The 16,304-nt window shown below is 37.3% G+C and overlaps 1 protein-coding gene across 1 annotated transcript in view; it reads right to left on the bottom strand.

The window, feature by feature from the left end:
• Positions 1-373: 373 nt before the first annotated feature.
• Positions 374-16,304, bottom strand: part of GRXCR1 (glutaredoxin and cysteine rich domain containing 1) — a 37,303-nt gene continuing 21,372 nt past the window's right edge. The window contains exons 2-4 of the mRNA XM_032110391.1: positions 9,938-10,177; positions 2,489-2,554; positions 374-575 (exon numbers count right to left, since the gene is read on the bottom strand). Coding sequence (XP_031966282.1) covers positions 396-575; positions 2,489-2,554; positions 9,938-10,177 — 486 coding nt within the window. The 3' untranslated portion in view covers positions 374-395. The remainder of the gene's footprint in view (positions 576-2,488; positions 2,555-9,937; positions 10,178-16,304) is intronic.

The following is a 16,304-nucleotide window of genomic DNA, read 5'->3' as shown; positions in this document are numbered from 1 at the left end:
GGCTACTCCATATCACAAAATCTTTATTCTCACTGATTTTGAAAGCAGCCCTACTCAATAACCTGAAGTTTAAGCTTCATTTTGCTGTAACTTGAGCGCGTTGTTCAAAGACACATATGATTGCTGATGATCTCATACAGAAAAAGGAAGCACTCACATAATGTGATAAGTTTTCCAGACTACAAATCTCTCTATAAGGAAACTAGAAAGATGTATTTTAGAGTTCATTATATGGTCGACAATCAAAGATTAAAAAGCTCAAATGCTCAAACCAGAAGTATACAACAAATGGATTTTTATTGACTGTTTTGGATAAATGGATTAATTTAAAAAAAGTCATATTACAAACTGGTGCGGTACCATAAAACTAGTTTGAACAAGTGGAGATGCCCTTTTTAGCCTGCACAGCTCCTGCAGCGCTGTAGCCCATTCTCATTGCAAGCAGTACACTTGAGGGCTTTGAACGAGTCCGTAAAGCAGTTGCGGAACACAGACATCTTGCTCCCATGGCACGCTGAGCACGGCAGGAAACCAAAGCCCCCGCAGGAGGGGCACTCTTGAGGAAGCTGGACTCTCTGCTCAAAGAATGTAAGAAAGACAAAAATGTTACCTCATCAACCACCATAAGGTCTAGGACAATGAAGGCTCCAGGACAGCTAAAAATACACATTCTGGTTCCCATTTTGGGCAAGATCCACCACCCCATCCCATGGAAAACCCCCACGGAAGACCAGTAAGTCTGTCTTTACTTTGGTCAGATCCACATGCAATGTCAGAGAGGCTCACTGCAGGTTCATTGGTCACTTTACACCTCAGTAGCCTGCATTTATACTTGCCAAAATAGCAAGCTAAAGGATAGCTTGTATGCATTACTTGGATGTTGTTTAGGTTTAGATTAAATCTAGGAGATATTGCGATGATTGAATCCAAACTCCAGGCACTTTATGATGATGTTGTGTTTTCTATGCTGTATGTTAAGATATTATGACTTTCAGCATTTGCATGCTCATGCTGAACATATTATACCTATTACAGATAAAGCTGATGATATCAAAAAGCAATTCATAGCTTCTGACAAACAGTACTCAAGGAAATAAATGGTGTATTAAAATTTATGGGTGTAGAATGCTGAAGCTTTAAGTGTAAAGAAGAAAGATCATCAGTGTTCAACATTTATATCCGGAGAAAATTGCTTCAAGCAAGGCTTGAGGCCTCTCAATTGTCCTGATTCCCAAGTAAAACCATAAATTTACTCTATTTTTTATTGGATTAAAGACAGTGGAGAACAGAATATATTTCAAAGACACTTTTAAGTTTCACTTGATGAAAATGTGGCTAATTTATTTAATGGTTGCCTTGAAGTTCAAACCAGAGAAAGGAAAGGTGTGCCATTTCGGGAACTTAACACATGTTTTAGCATTGCACTGTTGAGTAAAGACTTTACAGGTTTATTCACAAAAAAGAACAAAAATCCATACAATTCCTGCTAGTGTTAGTCTGAGGAATTATGTACCACTTAAAATTAGAGACTAATTATTACCAGAGTATACTAAAGTACCCACAGAAAATGTAGTACCTGGAGCACCATCAAGAAAAATGAAAAATTTCTGCAAACCCATTAATAACGGTATTAATCTATTGAAAACTCAGGTGAACATGCAAAACAGGCATTTTTTTCTTCTTGTTCTGTAGCTCATATACTTGCTGTTCTTCTTCACAAGGCAAACAGATCCTATTACTATTAGCTCACCCAGGGACAACCTATACAAATATTTAATGTAAAATTAACATTCTTTTTATCTCAGGTGTGCTCCCATCCTTCATAATTTTTGATGATTGTTTACTTCATTGAACATTATTTGAAATAATCTAAAAATTTTAAGAGAATAATATTTATATTCTTTACATTCATTTTTGCTTGTTAAGCTTGTAAATATACAGATACCCCTGGATGTAGTTAAGGGAACTAACAAAAGTTGAGAAAACAAAGCAAAATTGCTTAGCTCAGTTTCTTGAACAATGGCCATTTCCTCCTTGAGCAGATGGCAGTTTATGCAACCACTTTCTGCATCTCCAGTAATGAAGAAACCTGACTGCCCCTTGCAATTGTAGCAAACCCATTTTTGAGAGAAAAAAAAAACAAAAGAAAAATAGAAATTATAAAACAAACCCACCAAACACTCCAAAAAAACATCAAAAGGCAGTGAAGCATTGGTTGTATTCCGTGAGCAGTTATCAGTTTCCTGTTGTATGACATTTTTTGTCTTATATATGTACTTTTTCTCGGAAGATTACGACATAAATTAGTCTAGGTAATAACAATATAGGGCTCCCTCCCCAAAACAGAGTGTAAAAAAGAGTAAAACAAAAAAAGCATTTGGGATCATCAGTTTATAGCAGAAGAAAAGAAAATGGTAAAGAAGAAAATATACTCTATTACAAGTAGTAAATGTATATTCCCTATATTTATTTGCAGAAATACAATTACCTCAATTTTGGTTAAGAGATCCTGCAGTTCCCCAGATTCATTCATTAGTAAAATTTTCTCAGCACCCTATCAGGGAAAAAGAAGATGAAAAATGTCAGCCATTTTACCATGAGAAAACCAGAGATGATTAGAAGATTTGGTCTTGAAATTTTAAACAGGTTGAGGACAAGTTTGACTCACATTAATTATATCACAATTAGGTCAAACTTAGTAAAGCTAGAAGGAGAGGAGAATCTAATCACAGGTCTGATATTAATGCCTGAAGTTTGTCACCAGGTGACACATCACATTGCCTTTTCTCTAAAAGGTGACACACCTTGGAAATTCTGATTGTGTTCCCTTTATTTTACAGGGTATGTTTCCTGACACAATAAGAAATATTTCTAGTTATTATGTAAAAAAACTACAATTATATAAATGTGCAATACACAAGAGAATGTAGCAAAATGAGAAGAGGAGATTGTATTTCAAATATTCTGGCAGCTGAGCACTGAATTAAGACATAATGTGCCTAATGTATAACACAAGGAGAAAAAGAGTATTGAAAATATAATAACAACATTAAAGTCAGACACAACAATAAGTAATAATAACTTAGTCTGACTACATCAGGCCTCTTAGGGTTTCTGTGTCCTGAACCAAGGCTCTAATGAAGTGTTGGGGACTTTTTTCCTCCTGAAAGTAAATGCAAAGAGATTTGCAGGCAAAATTAAAGTGTCAGGGAGGATATGGAACTTTTTGTTTTCTCCTCTTCTAATTAGAGGGCCCTATTTGAATGTCTATACTTCACTTATGTAGCCAAATTCATTGAATACTAAATATTGTGAAGCACTTGCAGACACTTTTAATCAGAAACCCACAAAAGGTGAGGAAACTGAGGCACAGATACACAGGCCTTACTTGCTGCCAGGGGCAATTGGCCACATCTTCGCCATGTGGTGAGTTCATGCCATTGTGCTGCCCCAGTTTGCTGGTCCCTGCATATCCAGATTTCTAAATTTTGTCTTTGAGTTTGCTTCCAGCATTACCTAGAAGATGTGGTGGGGCACTGGCACAGGGCTGAGGTGCAGTGGGATGCTGGCACAGGTCTCAGATGTGCCATTAGTTTGAGCTGCCTGTAATCAGCCCCAGCTCCTCACCAGCACCTCTCCCAGTTTCTGGGAGGGGCAGGAAAAGCTGCTGGTGAGCACAGAGAACATATGTGTGTCTCGAATATTCCTCGAAATGTCAAACCATTCACAGCACCTTGCTGGGGACTACAGAGGCTGCAAGTGTGTAGCCCAAATGGCAACTAAAGGCAACCAAACCTTTCAAAGGTCTTTGTATGACACCCTACTAAGGTTATTTTCCCTGTAGAAAGTCTTTTTGCTCTGGCTTCATACAAAAGAGAAGCACATTTCACTCTTATTTTATGATTTTAATTTTAGTTAAAAAGGAAAATGTAAATATTTTAGTGGATGTGGAAAGCTACTTTTTCAGTGGACACTACTCTTACAGTGTTATACTTTCAAAGAGTTATTTAAAAAAAGAAGTATCACACAAGGTAATTAGTTGTAGTTAATCACAGAATATGACAGGGGACTGATCATCTAACCTTATTGTGCTGATTCTTCTATTGAAATCCATTATAGATCATGGGCAAAGAGCACACCAGCTCCCACACATGCATTAGGCTGTGTTCCCAGCAGAGCAGCTTTTAGCAGTCTGTTGGGCCCTTTCACGCTTGTCTCTCATCTTTCCCTGCTTTCACACAGAGCAGCCAATGGGAGTCATTGGTACAACAGTGAGGGCTGGCCAAGGCAGCACATGGAGTATTGGCTTGGGGCCTAAATACACTGCAGCAGCTTAAGACAAAGCTTGTGCTGGTCATCCGAAGCAGAGACATTAAGGATTTGCAACTTTATTGATGATGGGATTGCAGCACTCCAAATTCCTTAAGCTAGACAAGCCTCAATTTGCCCTCTTTAGGAAAGGATCTCTTCTCTGTTGCCACAGGCAAAAACATTCCTGTGAGTTCTGCCCCATGTTACAGTGATGTTGTGTGATAATGCTAACTGACTTTTACAGCACAGTAGTTAAAAGTTTGACAGGTTTCCCATTATAGATTTATATTTTTAATTATTTATATTTCTGATGACAGTCAGTCAGTCAGCTGTGTTCTTTTCAAGGTAGAAAGCTATGGTTTTTTAATTAAAACCCAAGCATCAGAATGGCTGTCAATGTTTTTAAGTGTTCCAGTCTGTCTTCTGTGATTAGTGGCTGCCCAAGTGAAATATAAATACAATCTGCAGAGGTTAACCTTCCCGTTGGATCTTTGAGTCCTAACACACAGAGTCTATAATTAATAGAATAATTAAAGCAGCTGTTAAGTAAGTCCAATAGCTGCTTTATGACCAGAAAGTGATGCCTTTCTTTTCCTAGGTGGTGCTCAGTCCACAATTACTCACAAAGGTATGTAAAGCATTAAATAACCTGTCCCTCCAGAGAGCAACATAAAGAGCATGAGGGACAGTGGGCATAATCTTTGGAGAATCAGCAGGGAGAAGGGAGTTTTCAGTTTTGTTACCCAGTTAGATTTCAAAGCAGAAGCCTGTGAATCCTTTATCTACTCACTTTGCTGAGTCTTTGCCATGTCAGAGGAGCCCAGGGGTTGCAGTCAGATATTTGCCCTTCATTTGGCAAGGAAATGCCACACACTTGGCTAAATCATTAGACAATTTTTCCAGACAATTTTAATTAATAACATTATTTTCCCAATTATCCCTTGAGAACATTCAGAAATCAACATCATATTTCAGCTATTAAAATCCCATATATAATTCCTTTTAACTGTAGAACTAGGACAAGGTCCACTACTTTTTCTACTGCCCCCATTCTGTCCTGTCAATGAACCTGTCTGCTGCTACCTATCTTGGATATAAACCATTACCATTTCCATGATGTAATTCTTCATCAAGGAATAAACACAGGTATATGGCTCTGCACTTGGCTTTACTAGAATACCTGCTGGTTTTGGGAAGCAGCCTCTCTTCCACATCATTCCTTATACCCTGAGAAAAATTAGCAAGGCACTGCAACATCCCTCTTGTGGACACGCTTGCACTGCAGATAAATTGCCTGCCCTATTTCCTGTTTTGCTAAGCACATAAGAAAGGCCTCTTGTTAAGGCAGCAAAAATGCACTCACATCCTTCACCATCACTGGCCCTGCCATGCTCTTCACCTTGGCGTGGCAAGGAGTTGGGCTGTGTGCTCCCCTGTCTTTGCCCACAGCTCACACTCCCTTCAGTGTGCAACACCACACCTCTCGCAGCCAGGGGCCCCTTGGCAGCAGATACACAGAGGGTACAAACAACTGCCTGGAAATCTGCCCACAAACTGAGAAAAGTGACACTGCGGTATAGTACCAGCACCAGAATTCTGGATTTGGTATTCAAAGAACAGGAAAGGGTGATGTGTAAAAAGCAATTGAATCCTGCATTTCCTGACATGTTAAAACTGAAAAATGAAGGAAACAAGGGGGAAAATGCTAGGTGACTGAATGCAATAATTACATAATACTTTTACTGTCACAGAGCCATTCACATTCTCCCATCAAGTGAATACCAGAAGAAGGTATTTAACAAAACACGGAGGTTGTAGAGAGCTAAAATACACATGGCCACTGGAAATCAGCTAAAAGGAAACTGTTAATTCCTGTTTCACAAAAAAAATATTTTACACATGTATTTTCCAAAAGTCAGCTACAAAAACAGCCTCATCATTCTTTGGAAATGATTGTAACCAATGTGTCAATACTATAAACCTCATGCTGTTTTGGATTCATTATAGCTGGGAAAACTAAACAGGAGATATTTTCCTCAGAAAAAACAGTCTTAAATTCACATATCTGAAACAAATCGAGTAGTTTTGTATGGCAAGTGAATGCTGGAATTCAATCACATATTTCAAGTAGAAAAAACAAATACATGTATTTTTAAAAAATTATTCTGTGAGTTAACATTTTTACAAAGAATGACTTCATTTGCCTGTTTTATTTGCATCCCTTTTTCAGGAGAGTGGGTCTTTGCAGAACATCAAACTTTAACAATTCTAAATGCCTTTATAAGAGTAAATGAATGTTCCATTATTTTTTCCTCTGTGGCTCTCTGTTTTCTGGAAGTAATTTTTTATTCTGCATTGGTATCCCAGCAGATGGCATAATTCCATTTCAGATGGAGACAACCTCAGGTGAAAAGAAGGGATTAGATCAGCCTGTTAAGAGCATGCAGCAGAAAGAAACAGCAATTTCCTGACAGACTGATATTTAGACAGCATGTGTCAAGAAATACAATGATTCAATCCTGAAAAAAATGAGAAGATTAAAAGCCCTCCTGTACTGCAGCATGCAGGACTTTGCTTGACAGGGGCTAAATACGATTTTTCTATTGCTTCTGCCCAAGTCATGGATTTGTTACATTGTCCCTGTGCAGGCAATGATAAATTCCACAGCAGCGTGAATATTTATCCCCACAGCCTGCAGTGCTCAAACAACTTCGTCCATGCTTCTGAACAGCTTGGGTACCATATACTCTATCAGGTGCACATATGCTGGGGTTTGGTGCTTTTGTTACTTTTATCTCATTAAGAATGATCTTTCACCTTTCAAAACTGTTCATATTTTAGTTCAGGGTTGGGGTTTTTTCTACTTATGACTCATTAAAAGCTCAATATAGATTCTCGTTTGTATTGCTACATGCAATTTCCTTCAGGGAGGGATTTTTCAGGAAATAAATATTCAAAATTCAAAAAAAAAGAGAGAGAAAAAAGAGGAAAATATCGCATTATTTATTTACTGTCACACTAGGCTTTGGGATTTTGTGTTTCATTTGCATATCAGAAGTTAATTATTATAAAAGACATTATAGAAATATCCACTGTTACCAACGAGACCAAATTCTGTAATTAGTTCTCAATTGCATTTTAATGAAACACAAGCCTAGCACAGGTTCCAGCCAATATTCTGCCTTTGGGATCATGATGCACTGTTTTCTGAAGGTGAATTGACAGAGACGGGGGGTGAATACTTCATTGCCAGACCTTCTCAACGTGCCTAGTGCCCCGCTCCTTATTTCCCTAAATGAATGAGTTTCAAATTCTTGTGAAGCTATATTAAGACAGAGAAAAAACTTCCATAAAATAATGGGGCTTGCCACATTTACCAAACAATGAGTGCACACAGGTCCCTTGCCAGGGCAGGTGACAGGCTCATCCTGGGGCTCTCCATTCCCACCTCCCTGCTAGCCACAGGTGCTCTGTTTGCAGCCACAGTGCGCTGCCCCATTTAGCCCCGCTCACACCAAACTTGGCTTTCTCATCATGGTCCGTCTCAGCTAAAGCACCCCAGAGTGGTGCTGCAGCAAGCAGCAGTGCCTCCCATGGTGATAGTTAGTGGAGAGCAGTGCAGGGCACGAACCTCATGTGGGAGCAGGGGTGAGGCACATGCTGCCATGAGCTCTCTGTGAGCAGAGGAGGCGTCTCATGCACTGTTTCCTGCCTGCAAATCTGCTTTTCCACAAATAATGTCACTTTTACATGGAATAGCTTTAATTCTCTCATGAAACTAAAATTTGTTCCAGTTAACTACAGTGTGTCTCATCAATTTAAAAAAATAAAAAAGAGAAAGGAAAAGAAGCAAGAAAACACACTCCATATCTGGGGCTTTTCCTGGTTTTCAGCAGGCCACAGCTTTTAGTTTTCTTGTGCTAAACAACGTAAGTGCAGTTGCCTTGCTGCAGTAAATGTTTGTAGATCAGAACACCAAATTATTTCATTTTTCATTATCTATAGGAGGTATATTTGTCTCTTCCACAGAAAGCTATCTTCCTAATTCACTTTACTTCTTTTCTATACCCCTCCAAAATATCTCATACAGTACTTAGAGAGTTTTAATGAGAGAAAACAAGTTTCTCACAATCTTTAAAAACAATCAAACAGAAAAAAAACCAACTGGCAGTGACTTAATGGGCCATCCATCATACCAAAATGACTGTATCCAGGCATTTCCCACAGGTAAGCAAATAACATATTTTATCAATTTCAGTATCTTATCTGAATTCTTTTGACAAATTGATCATATGTGGACTGAGATTTTCTTGGAGTCAATCATAACTCACCACTTACACTTTCAACATGATAATTAGATAAGAAAATCTTAGTCTGAACCCTGTTGAATTTTAAGCTGCTGTTGAATGCAGCACTCTACTCCTAGCTGGCTGGAGAACTCTCCAAATCAGAGTTTTTATAGAAGCATATTCTACTATGAAGTAAAAATCACTGCCTGTTAATACTCTGCACACAGGTGATTTTACAGCTGCTATAGTGGACTGGCAAGGCCTATGACAGCAAACGATCTTGTTTTAGTGCTCAGGGAAGTCTAAATCATTCAGAACACATGGAAAGCTAGGAAGGCATGGGGAAAAGGAGAAGGAAGTGTTCATACAGGCCCAATATTTATTATCCCTGATTGTTGGTTACACTGCATTTTGTTGCTTAAATGTTTTGTGAAAATGAAAGCCTTAAGTGATGCAAACACAATAACCTCACTGTGTTTAAATATAGTTTTCCTTCACAATCACAGTCTCGCAGTCGGTGCTAATTGCTAGCTTTTTACAACTCCAAACAAATACCTGCTCTGAGCTTTCAGCCTGTTTTCTTTATGCCACTTTCCAGAATCATTTTCTTTTGATTTTTTTTTTTCTGTCTATGAGGAATACGTTTCAAAAGTACAGATTCAATGAAAAGGTGATTTCAAATATCAATAGTCTTCTAGACCTAGAATACTAGTGTAAAAATGGGGATTAGAGTTTTCCATTTGGAGTTTATGTCTTATAATAGGGCAGAATTGGGCTGGGTTTTTTTCTCTTCTATAGCCAGGCTTTTTTAAAAGTAAGTATTAGCCAATTTTGTATCTAAAATATGTTCAGCTGACTATAGGTCCTGATACAAACTACATCATCCAAAATTCAATGTATATTTAAAGCCTGACACCCCAAGGTGTTAGTCTCATATTCAACACAGATATTACTAAATGACAGGTTTATGCTATATATATTCTTCCTGAGTCACTCATACATGCAGGTTCTCATGAGGGAAAAAATCCATTCATCTCTATTTTCATGGTTTCAATTACAGAATAAGATATTTTTAAGAAACAGATGATGTCTTAGATGTATTACTGCCTCTTACACTCCTCCAGATAGTTTCTCCCTGGTTGTCTTTTGCATCTTTAGATAAAATTTATCAGTGAGGATCTGTGCAGTGCATACTACAAAAGGATTTCTGTATTTGATTGTTGCCCTCTCTGCAGCACTGCAGACAATTTTCTAAAACTCCTGCTTCTCGTTCATCAAGACTTTCATCCGCTCTTCCCAACTCTAAGATAAAACATATAAGTTCATGCTTTACTTACCCCGAGATAATGGCCATCAATAAACACAACAGGGAGTGAGGGAACTACGCAGACACTTCTGCATCTTTCATCTAGTTCTTTTCCATAATCACTGTTCAGAGCAATATTTTTTTCTTCAAATTTAACTCTGTGATTTTGAAATATCTTTCTAACCAGTTCACATCTTTCAAAAGTGGTTCTCACCACACGAAGACTGGTAGTATAAATCACTATGCGGCCAAACTCTGGGACTGTTGAGACCTGAAAAAAAAATAGTTCTCATTACATTGAGAAGTGTCAGTAGCTTCCAAGTATTGAGTAATTTTATTTAAAATATTATTTAAGAAAAACAAAACCAAACAGTATCTTAAAAACACAGTCCAACATTCATCTTTTTTTCAAATGTGAAGATGGAACAGGAGGAATGAAGTTCTTGAAAACACCAACTTAAGGCAATTTAAGAGGTTTAAGTAAGGTGCAACTTGACTTTTTTTGGAAAGCCTTAGAGATGGTGAGTCAACTTCTATATTTTCAACAAACAGATATATTTTAGATCCTGATGGAATTCCAAATGTGAATAATTTGACACTGTTCTGCTGATGTCTGATTCTGTCAATACAGTCACTTGTGTTTGCACACAGAGAGTCTGGTAGTACCCATAATAAGACTAAACTTTCTGCCTTAGGTGTTGTTGACAATCTCCTTCAAGACAAGAGCCTGAGCTACGCCTTAGCACATCTATGAGCAAACATTAACTCAGAATACTTTGGGTCTCCATGCTGAACTAGATTATGACTGCAGAAGATACAGATGTATCCCTAATTTTTAATGTAGTTCCACAACAAATTACTCTAACATCCAAACAACAATAAAAAGGTATATTTTGTGTGTATTCAGTGTCCAATCAAAAACCTACTGCAGCTAGATGGAAAAAGTTTCGCTCTACAGATCAGATTTGACATTTTACCCCACTTCTTCTCATGTAAAAGTTTATGCTGCTTCTTTCCTTTCTAGGATGAAAATAATTAGATAGTGTAAATACTACAAGGATTATTTTGCCCAAGAGAGTGATAAATTTTCAAGAAGCCTGAGAATCATTAGTCTAAACAAAGACATTATGTTCAAATATATAACTGAAATGCCAGCTTTTTAAGAAGGTGGTAATGCAATTCCAAGCTTTCCAAATTGTCCATTATATTAAGCAAATTATATTGAATTATTTCATCAGTATTCCAGGTGTCAAAACACAAGTTAGAAAACAAAAAGCAAGAATACCTCTACTATACTGTAACACTGTACAGAAAATGAACTTTGACAGGTGAATAGATAATTTTCTACCCATGTCATGCAATAGCTATAAAAACATAGTTGTTAAATGGGGCAGATGCCATTGCAGATTTTGCGATATAACCAGTCATGATTTATCTTACTATCTAAATACAAAAAAAAAAAGATCCTTGCAAAAAGTATATTCTGCTTAGAGAGGTGTTTACAAGGTTCTTCGTATGGTAAAGAGTTCCTAGGAAAAATATTTGCATTTCACAGATCACTTACAGAGCACTGGAAGTGCAATTGCCAACATATGTAACTATGACTTTCATCTCCCATTCTGGAAAGGAACCATGTTGTGATAGGTCAATATTTTTTCTCTTTGAATGGATGTCAGAAATTCAATTTTAGGAACAAGTGTTATGAAAACGGGCTGCTTTTCTCCAGCCCGTTTTCTAGGTTGAAAATCTGTTATACTGCTACTGCAGCATTGACTCTTCTCCAGCATATTGTTCACACATTCCAAGTGAGAGAATTAGCTCATTCTCTATGTAAAAGACAAGTACTCTACATAAATACTGCAAAATATTTTAGTAACCACACATGGGTTGCTTGAAGGAAGAGGAGTTCGTTGTTTTCATAAGTAACCAAAAGAAGTTTCTAAAATATTGCTTAAATAGAAAATTTCACACATTCATCATTTCTTCCTCTTTGGAGTGACAATACGTTTTGAAGAGCAAAACTATTCAACAGGATGAAAGCTCTTGTTCCTCCATAGCTCTAATCTCTAATGCTGTTTGTTCCCAGACACCAGAGGCTGGCAGCATGGGTACAGACAGTCATTATCTAGTGAAGCATCAGAACTGTGGTGTCCCTACAGCATACAAATAAGCAGCTGAAGAGATGGAAAAATGGATAGTTGTAAAGTGATCTGGAAAGATATCAAGTGGAAGGTGTGTACAAAGAGTCACTTTTATGTTTATTCCTTTATTTTTTCCTAATGTTGCAGTAAAGAAATACCATTTTTTGCCCTGCAAAGAAGTATCAAGGACATGGACTAAATAATTCTTCAGGGAAATTTTGATAAAAACTTTGTTTTCTGTGCTACAAATGTACACAATTTGTCCTTGCAAGGACTTTTATCATGGCACGAAAATCCTTCTTGTCAGTCACCTGTCTGAAAACCACATTGGTAACTAAAAACTGGGGGGTTATAATAAGAATCTATGTTAATTCTTATTTTTCTAAACAATATAGAGGCTGCAAACTGTAATATTTAATTACCAGGATACACTCTTGAAGTAAACCAGTAAACACTGTGTTTTTCCTTTTTAGGTTTTAACTGTGGCAAAAGCATAATTAATAGCAAGCAATGTAAACAAATGAAAAGAAAGACACTTTAGAAAATGAACTTTTACAATTTTGCTTTGTAAACTTGAAATTAGAATCACCCCATGTAACTCATAAATACACATAAAACTCCGGGTGAAATTAAAGAGAATTCTCTGGTTAATGGGCATGACAAAACTTTAATAAAGCTGTGGAAGTTAGACAGATGAATGTACCAAAAGATTTGGAGCAACTTACATTAACCACTTATTTGCACTTCTTGTAGGTGGAATTCTCATTGAAGCAAGAAGCTTATGATGCCTAAGCTTTTTATGTATTTTTCGTATCTTTGTAGCTTGATAGATTGCAAATGAATGGCTGTAGCTCCAGTATTTTCCTACCCTTTCCCCCTAGATTTTAGAACAACAAGCTAACCTTGTAATACATTCCTCAAATACTGTTTAGTCTTATCGTCAGGAAGAGGACCTACAAGAAAAACGTTTTGTTTTCCAACCAGAATCTGAGAAATCATAGCAAGAAGGGGGACAAAGAAGCCCTTGGACCAGCTCCAAGGGGTTGACCCAGGGCTGGGTTACTGGGGCAACTGAATCTCCTATTGGATGTACCCATTTGATATCCTAATTAATTAACCTTATAAAAATTGTAGAAATCTGGTGCTGGGTGTGCCCATCACCACTGGGACACCTGGAAGCTTCCAAATAAAGGTCTGCTTTTTACTTTACTATTCTAACACTGTTGCAAGGGGTTTTTCTCTCTTGATTGTAGGCAACACTTACAGATTACCGTTTGGCTGAAGGCGGCAACTATTGTGTCAGATTCAGGAAACTCTGTGCACATGGGCCAAGATTGTGGTTCAGAGAAAGAGTCTGAATAGAAAGACTGCCAAGGAAGGGATTTAAGTTTTCAGGGGAAAATAAATTTGCTTTAGTAACAATCCTCTACATCATTTACAGCTCTTAGTTTAACCATCTTTAGTGTTACCATCTCCCCAATAGTCAAAGGGCACATTCTGCTTTACTGCCTCAGCCTGAAGAGCTTGCATTTTTCTTGGGAGCGTCAAGCAGCCAGAAACAGCATTAGCATGACCTGCATCATTTCACAGCAGAGCTGCCACTTCCAGTGACTAAGAAACAGCTGCCCCTTTTTTTCTGTCTAGAGAGAAAAAGTAATTGCTTCAATCCTGTTCATGATTGAACACGAAAAAACCATGTTACTTCCTTTGTGCCTGACTCAGTCTTTTCCTAGACTTCTTCATCAGGTCAGTCAGGGCTTTTGCAAATCACAGAGTCATAGAATCATAGAATGGTTTGGGATGTAAGAGACCTTAAGGACCATCTAGTTCCAACACCCTGGCATGAGCATGGACGCCTCCCACTAGACCAGGTTGTTCAAAGCCCTGTCCATCCTGGTCCTGGTGTACAACTGGGGAAAATCGAACCCTCTGCCATCCCACTGCTGTCCATCTGACGTGGTTGCAACTCAATGTAATCTTTAACTGGGCAAATCTTCTGCAAGCAACATGAGGGATTTTCACCCATGAGGTGAAATTTGTGAGCTCATTATCAAGAGGGACCACAAAAGATAGGAAGAAATTGCTGCTGGAAAAGAGAAGGCTTAATAGAGCAAGCAGATAAGCAACAAAATGAAGGGATGCTGGGGACTGAAAAAGGACTGAAAATACAGAACTAACGAAAACCAGATGATAAACTAAAACCTAAAATGTCAGAATACTGACAGAGGAAGAGTAGTAGAGACCAAATGTAGAAATAAAAGCATGAAAAAATAACAAAGAGACAGGCAGTAAAACAAAAGAAAGTACATGATAAAACAGGGAGAAGGTCACCAAAATAAGACATCCTGAACCTTTTTTAAACGAAATCCCAGTAGTCAGTGTAACTGTACAACAAATATATTACCGAATATGTGAATTTCCAAGTTCCTTAAAAATTTTGGAATGTCTTTAAAAAAAAAGTTGTGTATTACCGGAGCTTCAGAAATATGAAATATTTGAGAATCACACTCCTAAAACATGTCTTTGAGCATTTACATTTTCTGTATAACAGTTGCCTCGTCAATAATAACAGACGTCTCAGTAGCTCTGAAAAAACAGTACAACAGTCAGGTGTTTCCATGGTGCTTCTGAAAGCCAGATAAACACCATAAATCTCTCATGAATATCTCTGAGTTCAGTCTTTCCCCACCATCTCTTATCCCTGACTTCTGGGTCCAGCTGCAACTAAAGCAGCAGCAGAAGTGTCCGTGTTTTTCTATTGGTTTCATAGTTACCTTGGCCCTGACCAGTCCCACCAGTCTGAGCAGATATTTCTCTCCTGTTTGTGAGGAGAATTTATAAAATTAACTATTGAAAAACAATGCTAAATTAATTCTTCATTGTATTTGCCATTAATCACTCTCTAAACACACTCTATAGATTTTCTTTAATATGTTTTATGACATTTTTGTCTGCCTTGCTGGCTTTGAGTGGCTTTTTATCTTTTCACCAAAACCCTTAACATGGACATTTTTGCAGCACAGTTAATAGCTAACAGTGGTCCAAGCCAACGCTTCTCTGCTTGTACTGTAAGGACTACTGCTATACCTTGGGGCATAAAGGGATTTCTCCTAAAACAGTGGTGAAATTTGCTTTTTGAAAACCTTTGTATATGACCATGTCTGCAAACAAGTAAACAGACAAGTCCAACAGTGAGAGGAATACTATACTCATGATGCTAACCTCATTTTTATTTGGTTGCAAATGAAAACCATGACAGCAACACTACCAAAGTAGTCATGGGATGTTTTTTAATCCTATCTCTAAGTAGAAAGTATAAGCATGTGTTTTAACCCCATTAGTTGAAAAGAATAGCTATTTACATGCATATTCATGTATCATTAATTTTGATGGAAGCATCATCCACAAATTTACACTCGATTCTTTTGAAGAAGAAAGTTATAAGTGAAAAAAAAAATAAGCTGGTATAGCAGTTTGGTAAAAGCTGAAAAGCTTTATCACATAAAAGATTTCTAAAGGTTTTTACTATGTTCAGGTATAACATTCAACATGTTATTCATGAAGTACTGAATTGCTTGTGTGACCTAAATCAAGGGCTGATATACCCTTCTCTGTCTCAGAATATCATCTTTCAGCATCTCAGAGCATTCTGCTGAATTATGCACCCCATGGCTCTGTAATTAGATACTATCAGACTGGCAGAAGTATCTGCTTCACTAAGTAGGCTGAGGCAGGAATCTAGAGCACATTACAAACCCTGTGCCAGAGATGCTTCAGTGAGTAAATGCAACTCTCATGATCTAACAAAAATGTTGAGCAAATGAAAATGAGTTACGCATATATATATTTTGTATGTATGCTTGCATATCTAAAATTGAATTAAACTGCTCATTTCATAATTGTCATTACATCATTTATAGCTTGAATTTGTATCAATAACTGAGTGGCAAGAAGAATTGTGATCTAACTTTCTGATCACAATCTGGTTTGGACTTTCTGTTTTTATTTTACACTCAGAAAATGAAGGTAAGAAAATAGCTATGACTTTCTTGTTGAAGAAGTTTTGCAGAAAAAAAAAAAAAACTAAGCATTTCATTTCTGCAAGATTTAAAAGCTTTTACTAGCTTTTGCATTTTAAAAGACTTCCAAAATACATACAAAAATAGTGAATACTTTCTGAAAGATAATTTGAAACTCAAAAGCTATGACCAAAATGTTTCATTATTTTTCTATGTGCTACTTCATGAGAACATACAC

The sequence above is a fragment of the Corvus moneduloides genome, chromosome 5 (genome assembly GCF_009650955.1).
Source record: "Corvus moneduloides isolate bCorMon1 chromosome 5, bCorMon1.pri, whole genome shotgun sequence".
In the NCBI taxonomy this organism is placed as follows: Eukaryota; Metazoa; Chordata; class Aves; order Passeriformes; family Corvidae; genus Corvus; species Corvus moneduloides.
Note: the sequence above shows the minus strand (reverse complement) of the source record. Positions and strands in the feature narration are given on the sequence as shown.